The 18,076-nt window shown below is 33.3% G+C and overlaps 1 protein-coding gene across 1 annotated transcript; it reads right to left on the reverse strand.

Moving 5' to 3' along the window:
• Positions 1 to 58: 58 nt before the first annotated feature.
• LOC143234244 (cordon-bleu protein-like 1) lies at positions 59 to 17,713 on the reverse strand. Its single transcript, XM_076471457.1, has 6 exons — positions 17,451 to 17,713; positions 8,894 to 9,109; positions 3,490 to 3,688; positions 2,628 to 2,853; positions 1,129 to 1,245; positions 59 to 232 (listed from the first exon to the last, which is right to left on the reverse strand). The coding sequence occupies exons 1-6, from the start codon at positions 17,525 to 17,527 to the stop codon at positions 198 to 200; spliced, it is 870 nt and encodes a 289-aa protein (XP_076327572.1). The 5' UTR covers positions 17,528 to 17,713; the 3' UTR covers positions 59 to 197.
• Positions 17,714 to 18,076: the final 363 nt, after the last annotated feature.

The raw sequence follows: 18,076 nt of genomic DNA on the forward strand, positions 1-18,076 counted from the left end.
TGAGGACTGAAGGTTCGTGGTAACCACTCGAGTCAGAGCTGTGACGAGAGTGAGTGATACTATCCAACTCGTATCTGTCCACTTTTGAAGTGGTAGTGTTATCAGAAGTTTCCAATTTATTTCCTTTCTGTGGAGGAGGTGGCGGTGCGGGCCCTTTTTTGAATTTCGATCTCACAGTTATGCTTGAAGATTTCTGGTTATCTAATACACCGCTGCTTGAACTGCACACACTCTGAAACACAAAACAAGAGCACAGAATTACAAACTCAGAAGAAACTAAGATTTTTGTGGGTTCGAGTAAGGACGTTTGTTGTTGTTGTTGTTTTTGAATTATGCACAAAGCTACACGATGAGCTATCTGTGCTCTGCCCACCACGGGTATCAAACCCGGTTTTAGCGTTGTAGTTCCGCAGACGTACCGCTGAGCCACTGGGGGGCAAGGACGTTTGTAACAAATGAATTAACGATATATTTTTATCATGTCGTATGATAAAAAATATGTAGACATCTGATACCTAATTTCCTTTTAGATTTTGAAGATACATGTATAAAAGCAAGCAAACGCATCCTTGTGAAATATATTGAACCAAACAATATGGTTGTAGTCTTTATTCATTTCACAAAATTAGGCCTGGCATGGCCAAGCGTGTTAAGGCGTTCGACTCGTAATGTGAGGGTCGCGGGTTCGAATACCCGTCGCACCAAACATGCTCGACCTTTCAGCGTTGGGGCGTTATAATGTTATGATCAATCCCAGTATTTGTTGGTTAAAGAATAGCCCAAGAGCTGGCAGTGGATGGTGATGACTAGCTGCCCTCCCTCTCGTCTTACACTGCTAAATTATAGATGGCTAGCGCAGATGGCCCTCGTGTAGCTTTGAGCGAAATTCAAAAACAAACAATTCACATAATTACGAAGATTCATGGTTTCAGAAATGAATAACAAGCACTGATTAAGGAACGAAACCAAATAGTCTAGCAATCATTTCATACTCATAAGGAAAAAAAAACAAAAAACTTTTAACTCTTACTCATTATATAATAAATATCAAAGGCAAAAAATGAAATATTATTGCTATAAATTCCGAAACATTATTATGACCCTAAAAATATAAAGAGAGAGACGTACTCACTGGCGTTAATGTAGAGTGGTTACTCCCAAAGCTAAGAGTTTCTTCTTTTTTTACAAGGTCACTATGAGAAGGATACTTAATAGATTCTAACTGTGAGGAGTTGACATCGATACCTAAGAAAATAGTGCATAATTTAACTATTATAAAATAGAAAATACTTTATCCAATGACACTACATTATTGATTTAGTGCGTAATGATTGCCCCCCAGTGGCTCAGCGGCATGTCTGCAGATTTACAACGCTATAAACCGGGTTTCGATACCCGTGGTGGGCAGAGCACAGATAGCCCATTGTGTAGCTTTGTGCTTAATTCAAAAACAACAACAACAACAACAGCGTAATGATTAAAGAAGGAAAAAGAATCTTTATTTCTTTTCCTGCTGAGGGTGTAGGAGAAAAGGGTCTTTATGAAAGAAGATCTTTCTCCAGTTTTTATGAGAGATCTTTTGATTTTCAAATGTTTCTTTCCAGAGACAAACTTATGATTGGAAATATCTTTAACTTGACTACCAGTAATGACACCAGAGGTCTTACTAAGATATCAAGTTTCGTGGTAAGCACTCGAGCCAGAATATAGATATGAAACTTCCTAAATGTGAAATAATTTATTTCTCAGGAGCTAAAATAACATCAGATTTTCAAATCCAAAAAGTGAAATAATTTATTTCTCAGGAGCTAAAATAACATCAGATTTTCAAATCCAACACTGTTATTTTTAACGATTATTATATTGCTCTTTTAGAGAAAATTAGATTTAACACTCTGAGCCAAACAATGCATATCTCTTTTTTTTTCCTACATTGTTAATTAATTTTAATTTAAAACTCTCGATGCCAGTTTTACAAATTTGCGACAAGTCCCTACATCAGAACAAGAACTACATTAGGTTACTTAAGAACTTGCATTGAATTTTAAATTTGCTTAGAAAATATTCTGAGTTTTTGAAATAATGTTCATAGTGCTAAATAATATTAAAAATATGTTGTAATTTGTATTGTCGTGACGTGAGTCAAAAGTGCGCATGCCGTGAATCATGAGAAGAATTATACATATGAGCTACAAAAGCAAGAAATAAAGCTGTTTGCCACTCTTAACTTAGATTGAGAGGAAACAATAAACATTAATGAATATAAATTTCAAAATTTTCGACAAAAAACTTTTAAAAGTTAAGGTTGGATTCGTATTTATTAAAAACATAACATAAATGAATACGTTGAAGAAAAGCAAATGTGTGTGTTTTCCTTATAGCAAAGCCACATCGGGCTATCTGCTCAGCCCACCGAGGGGAATTGAACCCTTGATTTTAGCGTTGTAAATCCGGAGATATACCGCTGTACTAGCGCGGGGCAGAAAAAGCAAATAAACAACGACATTTGTAAGCGCATTAGTTTCTTAACTGAATGATTTAAACGGACTTCGGCAGGGAAGATTCTACATCATTTTGGTTTTAAAGTAATCTAATAATAAGACATTACTGAGAAGGAAATGTCGTACTTTTTGATGACACCAGGGAAATTTCTTTAAAGTTATAATCCTCAAATGTTATGTTTCCATCCATTGCTACGTCCATCTGGTTAGGATGAGCGAGATGATACAGATCTGGATTAAAATTTTTCTCTCTACAGACTGTCTGTTTGATCTCATCTAAGGTTATCTTAGGACCGAACCGATACGCTATTCTCTGGTTATGTGGCAGTCTTATCTGGAGTCGTGATGTCTGCTGTTAAATAACAAGAAAGAGGGCAGTAGAGAAACAGTTGTGTATAATAACAATTCAGTAAACATTCATAGAAATATATGTACATCTATTGTGCTATGAGATGTCAAAATTTATATAGACGAGAGAGTCAAAGTTAAGTTTATGATTGGTTGAACAATACTTGTGAGAAATAATAACCCTTTTTTGCAAAGAAAATTACTCAGGAAACATTAAAGTCGTATAAAGGACATCAATTGAATGTTTAAGATTTCTAACTTGAAATAATTCGGGAACAGTAAAAAAAATTGTTATGGATTACAACTTATATTAGTTACAAAAAGAGTTATTTTTAAGGATTTTTTCCCTTCATAAACGTTTATAAATGCTTTACAAAATATGCTAATGTGAAGGAATTTTTACTTTGGTTGTTTCAAAATTAATGTAAACAAAAGCAAACCGAGAATTAAAAGATTGAAATATATAGTTAAAACATTACTGTTAAAATGTAAACGAGATTGCTATATGTTTAGTCAAAAACGTCTAAAACACTGGTTGTTAAAACCCACTCAAACCAAAGTGGTCAGTTAGAGCACGAAATATCTTCGTTTATTGTAATAATAACTAGGACACATATTATGATTTTGAGAAATAACTCACCTCGAATGTTAGCTTTTTGTTATCAGCAAGTTTCTTTTTGGGGACAACAAAGATAGTATTTGTGTCCAAGAAGCCAATATAAGTGCTTGGTTTATAGATCAGGTCTCGGCCTCCTTCGTCAAACACCTGAATCATGTGTTCTCCAGGCTTTATCTTATAGGGTGTTGTCACTTTGACCAGAAGGTCAATCATCTGAGTGCTGATGGGTGAAGATAACAACATGAAAATATACTAGTGATACCACAGTTAACTTTATAATACATAGTTTGAAAAAAAAAAATCGAATTACATATCAATATACTTATTTGAACACTATTAAGGCCAATAGATCATAGGTTGTTTTTAATAATAAGTAATAGTCAATTTGATCACATTATTATATCACTCAATAGACTAACGTGAGATCAGTTACTTCCTCTAAAGTGGGTCGAAAACTGTCTGAAGAAGACGCCCTTTCTATTAACTCGTTACAGTAGTGTGTTGTCTGTTAGTCAGTCAATAGACACCAAAATGACATCAATAAGGGACGTTTAATGTTGCAATTCGTACTGTTGTAACTGTTGTACTGAGTCAAAAGTACACATGCCATAAATCAGGAGAAGAATTATACACTTTGTAGATTACAACACAACAGGACATATCAACTTCGAAAGTAAGAAATAAAACTGTTTACCGCTCTTAACTTAGATTTTATTTACTTGTGAAAGAGAACACTTTCGGGAACCCTACAAAAGTAGAGCTAGTCTAGTACTTATAAAATGCTGATTAATAATTATTTAATACAAATATATGAATATATGATGATAAGACGTAAATGAAAAATGTAAAATCTTTTTGCGCTCAGTGGTAACACGTATTTCACCAGTGATTTCTCGAAGTCGTTTATTGAATTTCGTGCTCAAGCTATCCTTAACTTTTAAGTGAAGACCTAGAGGAAAAGCAGCCAGTGAAAATCATCCACCGCCAACTCTTAGGCTAGTATTTACATAAACATAATGGAATTGACTGTCACTTTATAACGATTTCCTGAAAGAGTAAGTATAATCGTCGATGTTTTTCGAGGCCGGGACTAGTATATGTCGGGTCGAACACCTTAACTGTTACGTAATGGAGACTTTCCATCAGTAATGAAGTGTAAATAAAAATATTATTAACGATGTTATAGTTAAGATAATTTCTTTGTAATTTTTATAAAATTACACATTTATTTGACTATACCAGTGATATCAATTCCGAAAATTGTTAGTAAACATGATGTAAAAAGAAATATCTATATTTTTCACTTCATGTACATTCTTAAAAAATTAGAATTATCTTTTAAATTAATAAATCGCGATTTAAACAGCACTATAGAAAAGATATTAATTATTACAAATACCTGAATACAATATCAAAATATTTATTTTTATTTACCATTTGTAACAAATAAATTTGAATTACGTATTTCCTTGCATAGCTTGTTTGTTTTAGAATATCGCGTAAAGATACTCGAGGGCTATCTGCTCTAGCCGTCCCTAATTTAACAGTGTAAGACTAAAGAGAAGGCAGCTATTCATCACTACCCAACGTCAACTCTTGGGCTACTCTTTAACCAACGAATAGTGGGATTAATTGTCACATTATAACGCCCCCACGCCTGAAACGGCGAGCATGTTTGGTGCGACCAGGATTCGAACCCGTGCCTCTCAGATCACGAGTCAAACGCCTTAAACCACCTGGCCCTGCAGGGCCACTTGTATAGCCAATATATTATTTATGAGCAAATCTATAACGACATTATTCATATATTACCTTATCTTATACATTTTTAAATTGTAAATATATTTCCTTAACGGTTTTACAGAGTTTTTTTAATAATTAAATCTTTTATATTTAACATAAGACAACAACATTAAATTTTGTTTTATTTTGTAAACACTATATTTTGTATTCGCACCCTTTTAGTTTTTTCTCCAAAAAGAACAGTATATATCAGTATGACGACGCATTTTGCTCAATACAGACATCATCAGATCAGCTGGGATGCAAAAACTGTTAGTAGTTGAAACGCTATTTATATAAATCATTTTTTTTTTTTTTGTTTGTTTTGGAATTTCGCACAAAGCTACACGAGGGCTATCTGTGCTAGCCGTCCCTAATTTAGCAGTGTAATACTAGAGGGAAGGCAGCTAGTCATCACCACCCACCGCCAACTCTTGAGCGACTCTTTTACCAACGAATAGTGGGATTGACTGTCACATTATACACCCCCACGGCTGGGAGGGCGAGCATGTTTAGCGCGACGCGGGCTGGAACCCGCGACCCTCGGATTACGAGTCGCACGCCTTACGCGCTTGGCCATGCCAGACCCATATAAATCACTTGTTACAAGAACGATTGTAATGGTGTGAAAGTAATATTTAAAAATTAAATAAGTTTATAAGTATTGTTATTATATTGTCCCCGCTGGTACAACGGTAAGTCTACGAATTTATATAACTAAAATCACGCGTTCGATTCCCCTCAGTAGCCTCCGTAGATAGCTCGATAGAGCGTTGCTATAAGAAAAACACACAAGCACCTACTACTATTATCTTGTAACATATTTAATTAACTGTTATCATGTTTCCATAGTAAACGGCGTTCATATCATACTAGTTCTTCAGCATATGCTTTCATTCTCTTTGTCAAGTGAGTATATATTTGTGAAATTAAATATTTGAAGGGTGTAATATTTAACCTATTGCTAGACTTAGCTCTAGTGTAACCATTAAACAAACTATCAAGCATCCTACTCAATACTTATTAAAAAGGGCAAACGAAAAAAAATGGACAAAAATATGAAGCTAAATCGGTAATAGTTTATCGTCTTCCACACTTCTTCTAATAGTAGACAAACATTCAACGATTATTTAGCGTTTCGCGAATGAGGACAAGATGTTGAAATCAAGGAACATGTATGTTTGGTATTAGTTTTAAGGTTCTATAATATTTGTATTAACACACGTCATACATTTAATGAATGATAAGTTTGTCCATATGTATTACAACAACAAAAAATATTGACTCTCCAAGAGATAGACTTAAACAATTTAAAAATAATAAATGTGAAACCTAATCGATCATTCGGTTTACTGCATCTTAGTACCTAAACAACCTCTATCCACATTTCACATTTACTTTGTTCAGATGACTGGCAACATTTACTTATAAAACACCTGGTACAAACTAGAACAGTTTTCCTCTACGGTGTTGGCCCTGCATGGCCAGGTGGTTAAGGCACTATAATCGTAATCCCAAGATCGCGGGCTCGAATCCCCATCACACAAAATATGCTCGCCTTACCAGCCCTGGGATCGTTATAATGTTACGATCAATCCAACTATTTGTTGATAAAAGAGTAGCCTAAAAGTTGGCGATGGGTGGTGATGACTAGCTGCCTTCCCTCTAGTCTTACACTGCTAAATTAGGGATGGCTAGCGCAGATAGTCCTAGTGTAATTTTGCGCAAAATTAAAAAAAACAAACAATTCTTTAAGGGGAAAAGTTAAACCTTAACGAACGTTTTCATTATTAACGTTTATTAATTAACAACCAGTTTTGTTTGCCATAAAGCGCAAAACTTTACAATGGTGTTTACTGTTGTGTTCTCAACACAGGGTTCGAAAAAATGACCAACCAAAGAAACAAAAAGTCCTCACGAGGTCTACAGAAACATTAAATGGCTAAAATATATTAACATCACTAACAATAGATATAAAATTAAGTTTGTTTCAATTTACACTTAAGCATATTATTGTTGCTAATAAAAAATAAACTTAAAGCTTTACTAAAAATGTGAATTTTTAGTAACTACTTAATACTTTTCCCTATATTTATGCCAGAAAACTTAATTTATAAAGTATTCGATTTAATCTTTGTATAAGAACAAATATTACATTTACTAGTTATTGCTTTCTGGCATATAAACTTTATATTCTATACACCTAACGATGAAGCTGAAATATAATAAACATTTCTTTACCCTATCGAAACAATAAATATAATTACAGAATGTAAATGGATGTTTAAAAAAACTAATGTACTTTTGGAATTTCTCGTGTTTTGCACAGCGTACATTGGGAGAAACTCATGAAATAACAAATAGCAATATTTCCTTAAGAAATAAAGATAAGTTGTTCAAATTGTTTCAGTTTGATAAATGTATTTGGAATTTTATTTTGAATGTAACCTTCTCTTTTTTGTTTACGTAATTTCTGTCTATTAAAATAAACAACTGTATCATTCACAACCAGGCTTCATTTATTATAAATACTTATTAAGTTCATATCTGGTGTTTCTAAACATTCGTGAGTTTGTTTCCTGTTTTTCACTTATTTTAACCTGTTCAGTGCCGTAGACGAGATAACTCGTCCAAGCCAATCGGTAACACAGTGCCGTGGACGAGTTAATTCGTTCTCAATAATACCTAACTTCAACGCTAGATGTCAGTACCATACATGCATGTGACATACTTACAAATTGTTTCACTTTCGATCCAAAATGGCGTCACGAAAAAGTTACAAAATGAAGAAGCATTAGAGTTGTATTGTAGCAGCTGAAATACTTGGCAGTCAACAGGTTAAACAAAGTAAACGTTGTAAAAGTCTAGTTCAATATTTCAGCGTAGGTAAACCCTAAATGAAAGAAATTACTTTATTTTTCATTTTCTAGGTTGTTACTTCACTCTTCCAAACTGAAACCGAAGTTACTAATCACAGTGAACTTCACTTTATCACATGATTTGTTTGTTTGTCCGTTTTCTAGTATAAAGCTACGCAATAAGTTTGCGCTCCGTCTGTCGCAGGTATCATAACTCGATTATTTAGCGTTATAAGCCCTCGTTTACTTTAAAAGAAAGTTTATTTGTAATTAAGCACAACGTCATAGAATGTACTATATGTGTTCTGCCTACCACGAATTTCGAAACTTGGTTTCCAGCGTGGGGTTGGTGCAACACGAAAAGGAGTGATCTAATATTATTGGACAACAGATGGTATAATATCTTATGATTGAATAAAAAGAGGACACAATAGTACGTATTTCAAACAATGTGCTAGATAATTCTAATCCCCTTTACCACCAGGTGGCATAATATTACTTATATATAATTTGTCATTTTTAAAATTATAATACATTTTAATTAGATACACTTGAAATAGAGATTATTGATTGGTTCAAAGTAAATATTTGTATTTATCTATTGTTGTAAAACTTGACTTATTTATCTAAGGCTTCTACAACAACTTGACTTATTTATCTGTGAAGAATATAAGAGCATTGAATCTCATGAGTAAATATTGATTCGTAGAGGCATAAAATATAAGATAGAATTCAGTGAGTAAACAATTTCATATGATATTGCCTTTATGCCTTGTTTAACCAACCTCCTCTCTACTGTCACGCGCTCTTTCTTTCCATCTGGTAGTATTACATCTAGCTCCATTTGCCCTTCCAAAAGCTCGTTAATGGCGCTCTCGTCACCACCATGATTTGGCGTCATTACAGTTGTGACGTTATATGGTAAAGTCCCGTTACCGACTGGTAGCTTGAGAATGTTCTTCATCACCGGTGGTGCCGATACTGTCTTCTTAACATTGGGGCTAGAAAACAACAATATAATAATTTAATGCTATTTTTGTTTATTTTCAAACACATAACTGTAAAGAAATCCTGGTATTTCCAGCATTACATTTGTACCAGGTGTAACACACGAGCTACTACTAGATAGTTGAGAAACGTTTGATTTTTAGGCCTAAGTCTTTCTATTCCAAAAAATAAGATTTGAGGTATATTTATTTAAAATATATCCCGTTTTAAAGAATTATACGCTTCATTAAAATGGAGTGAAGAAATTAGTTGTTAAAATATGTTCGAACGAAATGTTGTTGTTTTCTAATATGGAAGTCATATGTGGGTGGATATAAAGACATATTTTACACGAATTGAAGAAGTCACTTGAGCTTCAATCATTTGTTTATTCACATATTACATTGCTACATATATATACATATAAATTAAGTAAGCCTTTTTTATGTATCTGAATTTGCCAAAACGTTTTTGATGACCAGAAACCCACTTGAAATAAACATACATTACCAAAACGTTATATTTCTAAATGGATTCCAGCCATGTTCCCCTTGCAATTCGGGATGACAGTTTTTGGTCATTTACTACTCATGCAGCAGTTTGTTTGATTTATAGTGTTAGAATATGAGAATCATCAAAAACAAAGAACGAAGTACCAAACTTGTTTTCTACGATTATTTGTTCGTTTGTTTTGAATTTCGAGCAAAGCTGCTCAAAGGCTATCTGCGCTAGCCGTCCCTAATTTAGTAGTGTAAGACTAAAAGGGTAGCAGCTAGTCATCACCACCCACCTCCAACTCTTGGGCTACTCTTTTACCAATGAATAGTGGGATTGACCGTCACATTATAACGCCCCCAATGGTTGAAATGGCTAGCATGTTTGGTGCGACGGGGATTCGAACCCGCCACACTCAGATTACGAGTCGAACGCCTTAACCCATCTGGCAATGCCAGACCTGTTTTGTACGAGTCATACAATTTTGGTTAACACACACTATGCATATATTTTGCATTCGAAACTGAATAAAACGCGGTTCTTGTTACATTAGCGGCGAAGAGAAGACAACAATAGGGAAGTGAAAAATCCAATATTTTCTATATCGATATCAGTAAATATTTTAATTTCTTAGAATTTATATTGTTAAGTATTTTTGTGGGAAATTTCAAGAATTTGAAGGTTCACAGAATAGATTATAATGCTAAAAATGTAAGCTAATAACTGATTTAACTAGGTTAACTTTACGCAGTTTACATCCAAATAAATGTAAAAAATAAATAAAAAATTAAATTAGGGAAAAACGTAAAAGATCTTTCGGTTATATTAGCTCGATAATCTAATCAAAACAATACTACCTGGGGACAATGGCTAGATTTTTACTTTCATTTTTCTGATGTTTATTCATAGCATAATCAGTTGGGCCCGGCATGGCCAAGCGTGTTAAGGCATGTGACTCGTAATCTGAAGGTCGCGGGTTCGAATCCTCGTCGCGCCAAACATGCTCGCCCCTTCAGCCGTGGGGTGTTATAATGTGACGGTCAATCCCACTATTCGTTGGTAAAAGAGTAGCCCAAAAGTTGGCGGTGGGTGGTGATGACTAGCTGCCTTTTCTCTAGTCTTTCACTACTAAATTAGGGACGGCTAGCACTGATAGCCCTCGAGTAGCTTTGTGCGAAATTCAAAAACAAACAAGCATGATCAGTACATTCGAGAATAAGACGTATTTCTATCAGGTTACATAGTGTTTGTTTGTCGACTAGCAATGTGCAGTTCGCGACCTCAAAACCCCAAAAGGCTAGCCCTTTCAGCAGGCATTATAATATTACGGTTAATCTCGCTATTCGTTGGTAAAGAGTAGTACAAGAGTTGATACTGAGTAGCTGCTTTCCTTCTGATTTAGCACTTTAAAATAAAGGATAGCTAATACTATTCGTAACATTTCAACCAACAAAAACTTTTCTTCTCCAAAGCATTTAAGTAACGAATAATATCGGCGTCATGGAAATTCTAAAAACAAAAAAACCGACCTGAACACATATTTATAACCTGAGAGTATTAATATCTTGTGCAGGTAATAGGCTGTTACACAATTTGTTGTGGCATCACTCTACTTACATAACGTAAATAATGTCAAAATATTGTTCTGATGCAAAACGTTCCACCGCGTTTTATGTCGTTTGTTGTTGTCACGTTTCTTGCTGATTCCCCTATAAGATGTCTTTTTTGTATAACATTGTTAACAATATGTATTCTTGTTTGTTTGATTTTAAGACAAAACCTGTACAGTTTAGCATAAATGCTACTGATAAACTTAACTATTCCAATATGTGCAACATACTTGTCTAAAGTAAAAACACACACTCAAAACAACATAAATACTATTGAAGCTATGTTAAGCTTTTCAACATAGAATATATTCTAGTTTTGTTAACTGTACCATATGTTAACCTCTAAAGTGCATTTAAAAGTAGCATTTAACTCTTTGCACTTCGGAACCTGGCCCGGCATGGCCTAGTGTGTTGAGGCGTTCGACTCGCAATCCGAAGGTCGCAGGTTCGAATCCGGTCAAACCTAAAATGCTCGCTCTTTCAGCCGTGGGGATGTTATAATGTTACGGTCAATCCCACTATTCGTTGGTAAAAGAGTAGCCCAAGAGTTGGCGGTGAGTGGTGATGACTAGCTGTCTTCCCTCTAGTCTTACACTGCTAAATTAGGAACGGCTAGCGCAGATAGCTCTCGAGTAGCTTTGCGCGAGATTAAAAAAACAAACCAAACAAACTTCGGAACCACATTGGTTTAAAGCAATTTTACCCAGTTTTCCTCTAGTTGTTGTTAGCCACGTAAAACGTTTTCCAGATCAAAGGTTTGAGCCTCTAGCATAATATTTATGTAGCACGTATAAAATAAGTTCTTAACAACTTATTATCAAAAATAATTAAACAGAAGAGATAAACTTTAACAGAACCAATTTTATATAAAACTTGACTAGAAACACATATTGTTGTAATAAATTGGTACAACAGAAAACTGAAATCTATGTTGATTAGATCAGAGCTTGTTAGAGCATTAGGTTAGCTTAATATTTACTAAATATAAAAAAAATAACAAACAACGCAATTATAGGTCACTAATTAATGTTAACTGGTACTTTATTAGCTGATTCTTCGAAAAGATATGGATTTTGAGGTTTTAACCAACTACACACTTTAATAAACCCAACAAGAATAATTCACTATCCTTTCCTTTAGTCCATCAAACAATACCCCTGACTGTTAACTCCTTTGTCTGTTATAGCCTTTCCTTTAGTCAATCAAACAATACCCCTGACTGTTAACTCCTTTGTCTGTTATAGCCTTTCCTTTAGTCCGTCAAACAATACCCCTGACTGTTAACTCCTTAGTCAATTATAGCCTTTTCTTTAGTTCATCAAACAATACCCTGACTGTTAACTCCTTAACCTGTTACAGCCTTTCCTTTAGTCCATCAAACAATACCTCTTACTGTTAACTCCTTAGTCTGTTATAGCCTTTCCTCTAGTCCATCAAACAATACCTCTTACTGTTAACTCCTTAGTCTGTTATAGCCTTTTCTTTAGTCCATCAAACAATACCCTGACTGTTAACTCCTTAACCTGTTATAGCATTTCCTTTAGTCCATCAAATAACACCCTTGACTGTTAACTCCTTAGTCTGTTATAGCCTTTTCTTTAGTCCATCAAACAATACCCCTGACTGTAACTCCTTAACCTGTTATAGCCTTTCCTTTAGTCCATCAAACAATACCCCTGACTGTTAACTCCTTAGTCTGTTATAGCCTTTCCTCTAGTCCATCAAACAATACCCCTGACTGTTAACTCCTTAGTCTGTTATAGTCTTTCTCTTAGTTTATCAAATGATACCTCTTGTTTTAACTGCTTAACCTGTTGTAGCCTTTCTCCTACTTCAAGAAGTAGCTTTTAACATCAAATAATACCTCTTGCTGTTAACTTCTTAGTCTGTTATAGCCTTTCCTTTAGTCCATAAAATAACACCCTTGACTGTTAACTCCTTAGTCTGTTATAGCCTTTCCTTTAGTCCATCAAACAATACCCCTGACTGTTAAGGATGTCTGTTATAGCCTTTCCTTTAGTCAATCAAACAATACCCCTGTCTGTTAACTCCAATTACTTTCTAGCTCTTATAGTAGCAAATAAAAAATATTGTGCTAACCCGACTGTCTAAGCCTAATTCCAACAAAGCCGGAAACAAAGAAAATAAGAGTAGGAATATTTGCTTTCTCTGAAAAAGTAGATTGCTTTCCTTTTAACTTACCGCAGTTTTATATTATTTTCCACGTAATATTTGAATGATACTATTAGTGTCTTGATATGTAAATAAACTCTTTAGGTAAACTACCTTCAAGTTTAACATCATACGTTTCAATCTACGTATACATAGTCAACTTGAACAAAACTAAAAACAAAAAGTATTTATATTTAATTAGAAATATTGTCAATCCATTAATTTTCCCACAAACAAAGTTTACCGTTTCATTAAAAAAAAGTGACAAGTGTATTGAAGCTATCAGTTCTTTTAGTGTAACTATGTAATAATGTCAGTACAATAATACACCCGCCTGGTTAAAATATCTCAGTACAATTACATATAGGAAGATAGTAATGAGGTGATAAGAACTACGTTTAACCCAGATAAAATTTCTGGGTGGATGATAAAGGAACAAATCCATGAATGACGTGTCCATAGTCCTGAAAAGACATTTAAAGTATTTAAAGGAAACAACTAACAATAGAACAAAGAACACGGCTAGGTTATTATATGTCACTTATAAGTGCTATATGACCCGTCGGCCCCCGCTAGTACAGCGCTAAGTCTACAGAATTACAACGTTAAAATCAGGTGCTCGATTCCCCTCGGTGGGCTCCGCAGATAGCTCGATGTGGCTTTGCTATGAAGAAAACACAAACACACACTACGATCTATTTGTGAATGCAAAATTTTCAAACATTTTTTGGATTGTTTTTGTTTTTCGGAATTTCGAGCAAAGCTACGCGAGGGCTATATGCGCTCATTTTTTAGATAGTTTGTCTGATATATCAAATATAAAATATATTATATTTTTACTTATTGTTGTGTTTCTTATAGTTTTTTCTCACGTACAACTGTATTTCTTATAGTTTTTTCTCAGGTACAACTTTATTTCTTATAGTTTTTTCTCACGTACAACTGTATTTCTTATAGTTTTTTCTCACGTACAACTGTATTTCTTATAGTTTTTTCTCAGGTACACTTTATTTCTTATAGTTTTTTCTCACTACAACTGTATTTCTTATAGTTTTTTCTCACGTACAACTGTATTTCTTATAGTTTTTCTCACGTACAACTGTATTTCTTATAGTTTTTCTCAGGTACAACTTTATTTCTTATAGTTTTTCTCAGGTACAACTTTATTTCTTATAGTTTTTTCTCACGTACAGCTGTATTTCTTATAGTTTTTTCTCAGGTACAACTTTATTTCTTATAGTTTTTTCTCACGTACAACTGTATTTCTTATAGTTTTTTCTCAGGTACAACTTTATTTCTTATAGTTTTTTCTCACGTACAACTGTATTTCTTATAGTTTTTTCTCACGTACAGCTGTATTTCTTATAGTTTTTTCTCACGTACAACTGTATTTCTTATAGTTTTGCTTCTCATTTACATCTATATTTCTGATATTTCGTAATGATGAGAAAGCCAGACAATGTTGTTTTTAAAACTTAGAAAAAAAAACAATAAATAAAAAGCTGAATTTATAATATTAGGCAAATATAAGATATCACTTTCAACTTTAACAAAATATAACTTTTTGAATCGCAAACCTTAATTCTAAGACTATGTATTATTTTTGCTGATGCGCGTGGGTTCTTACAGTTTCACCGGAATTCAGGCAAAAATATTTTATTGTAGTTTAAAGTTAGTTTAATTGGCATGGCTTATTTCACTTAAACAAGAAACGACCTTGCTTTAGTCGTAGACGAAATCTTTCCTTATATATTTGACTAACCAAATAATTAAAAACCAGCAGAGAGAAATAATAAAAGTGAATGCAGACCATAATAACGTAACGTAGCGCTTCTGATGTATAATTTAGTATGATACTTCTTGTACCACAAGAAGATGAATTATTATACACTATAACATTTCAAGCTAAATATTTTACTTTTAAATGGTCCCATACTCGTGGCCTGCACTATTTTAAACATTTATTTAGAGAGACTCTATGTACAAATTATATGGTCTAGACAATACTTTACTACCTTAAAGGTTTCCTAGAACAACAGCCAATAAATCTGCAAATAAGAATTTGGACATTCGTCCTTCCATCATTTAGTCAGTTCGAATGTAACTCCAAAGAGGGCCCCCGTCATGGCCAGGTGATTAGACTTGTGAATAAGAAGCAAAATTGTGAATAAAAAGTAGACCTGTGAGAAATGTAATTCAAATCAAAATTTCAAAAAAACACAGTCATCCTTGAGGAACGATACGATAAGAAACATACATGTAAGTGAGAAACCAAGCTATAAGAAATACAGCTGTCAATGAGAAAGAAAATAAGTATCAGATATATATCTCAGGACGACTGGTATGAGTACTAAAACTTTTATTAAAATAAAGTAGGCAAGAATGTTCCGACCTACTTACGTCATCTTTAGGTTATTAAAGTGTTAATACCCATACCAGCCGTCTTGAAATACTTCGAGTTTCTCATTATCACGAAATATCAGAAATACAGATGTAAATGAGAAGCAAAACTATAAGAAATACAGTTGTACGTGAGAAAAAACTATAAGAAATACAGCTGTACGTGAGAAAAAACTATAAGAAATACAGCTGTACGTGAGAAAAACTATAAGAAATACAGCTGTACGTGAGAAAAAACTATAAGAAATACAGCTGTACGTGAGAAAAAACTATAAGAAATACAGCTGTACGTGAGAAAAAACTATAAGAAATACAGATGTACGTGAGAAAAAGCTATAAGAAATACAGTTGTACGTGAGAAAAAACTATAAGAAATACAGCTGTGAGAAAAAAAGTGTACGTGAGAAAAAACTATAAGAAAAAACTATAAGAAATACAGTTGTACGTGAGAGAAAAACTATAAGAAATACAGCTATAAGAAATACGTGAGAAAAACTATAAGAAATACAGTTGTATGTGAAAAACTATAAGAAATACGTGAGTGAAAAAACTATAAGAAATACAGTTGTACGTGAGAAAAAACTATAAGAAATACAGTTGTACGTGAGAAAAAACTATAAGAAATACAGTTGACTGAGTAAAAAACTATAAGAAAACAATATAAAGTACAGCTGTACGTGAAAAAAAACTATAAGAAATACAGCTGTACGTGAGAAAAAAACTATAAGAAATACAACTACAAGTAAAAACAAGACTGTAAGAAACAACTATAAGTAAAAACAAGACTATAAGAAAGAACTGAAAGTAAAAACAAGACTATAAGAAAGAACTGAAAGTAAAAACAAGACTATAAGAAACAAAATTATAGGTTAGAAACAAAACTATAAGAAATACAGCTGTACGTGAGAAAAAACTATAAGAAACACAACTACAAGTAAAAACAAGACTGTAAGAAACAACTATAAGAAAGAACTGTAAGTAAAAACAAGACTATAAGAAAGAACTGTAAGTAAAAACAAGACTATAAGAAAGAACTTTAAGTAAAAACAAGACTATAAGAAACAGAATTATAGGTTAGAAACAAAACTATAAGAAATACAGCTGTACGTGAGAAAAAACTATAAGAAACACAACTACAAGTAAAAACAAGACTGTAAGAAACAGAATTATAGGTTAGAAACAAAACTATAAGAAATACAGGTGTAAATGAGAAACAAACTATAAGAAATACAGCTGTACGTGAGAAAAAAAACTATAAGAAACACAACTACAGGCAAAAACAAGACTATAAGAAACATAGTTATAAGTGGAAACAAGACTATAAGAAACACAACTGCAAGTAGAAACAAGACTATAAGAAACACAACTGTAAGTAGAAACAAGACTATACGAAACAGTTATAATTGGAAACAAGACTATAAAAACACAGTTATAAGTGGAAATAAGACTATAAGAAACACAGTTATAAGTAAAAATAAGGCGATAAAAACACAGTCATAAGTTAAAACAAGACTATAAAAAACACAACTCTAAGTGAAAAGTAAAACTTTGAGAAACAAAAGTTTTATCAAAACGTGCAAGTCTTAGAACTTGAAATTTCTTATAAAAATTATTTCTCAACAGTAACACAAATACAGAGTTCGGTGGTTTAGAAGTTATAGACTTAGTTTATTCTTACCGTGCATTTGGTTTACTTTCAAAAGGTGCAGTTTTACTTGTTATCTGCCCTTTTATAGTCTTCATAAACTTAAACATAGTTTTTGAATTCCTCCAGGATAGGTTTTCGACACTAAGGTATATTGCAGCAACAGGTTTGTTACATCGTTTCCATTGGTAAGTTATATGAAAAGTCGATTCGCCCGAATAACAAACTGAACAGCTTTTTAAAGTGAAAGAATACCTGGAGAGATTTACTCTTATTTCACTGATTAATGAAGTGTTTACTAGTGTTAATCTGCTGACGTTTTTTCTTATCTCTCTGGGTCTTAGTTCTTTTTAAATGATAACAAAATTCAACTTTGTCTATCGTTTATTATCACCTTAATCAGCAAATACACATATTACAATTGAGACACTTTTGAGTACCAAGGTGAATAGTAGCGCGTTAAAAAAACAGGCCATATTAAGGTTATGCGACCCGTTTGAATTCCACGCTTTTGATATCAAGAATAGCATAGTGTCTCTAGAATGTCACTGTTGCTAAGAAGCGCAATTCATCTAGCAAACAAATTATGAATCAACGCAGTCTAATAAAATAAGACATTGTTTTATAACATTGCACACTATAAATTAGAAATATGAAAT

Source organism: Tachypleus tridentatus, chromosome 12 (assembly GCF_004210375.1).
Source record: "Tachypleus tridentatus isolate NWPU-2018 chromosome 12, ASM421037v1, whole genome shotgun sequence".
Classification (NCBI taxonomy): domain Eukaryota; kingdom Metazoa; phylum Arthropoda; class Merostomata; order Xiphosura; family Limulidae; genus Tachypleus; species Tachypleus tridentatus.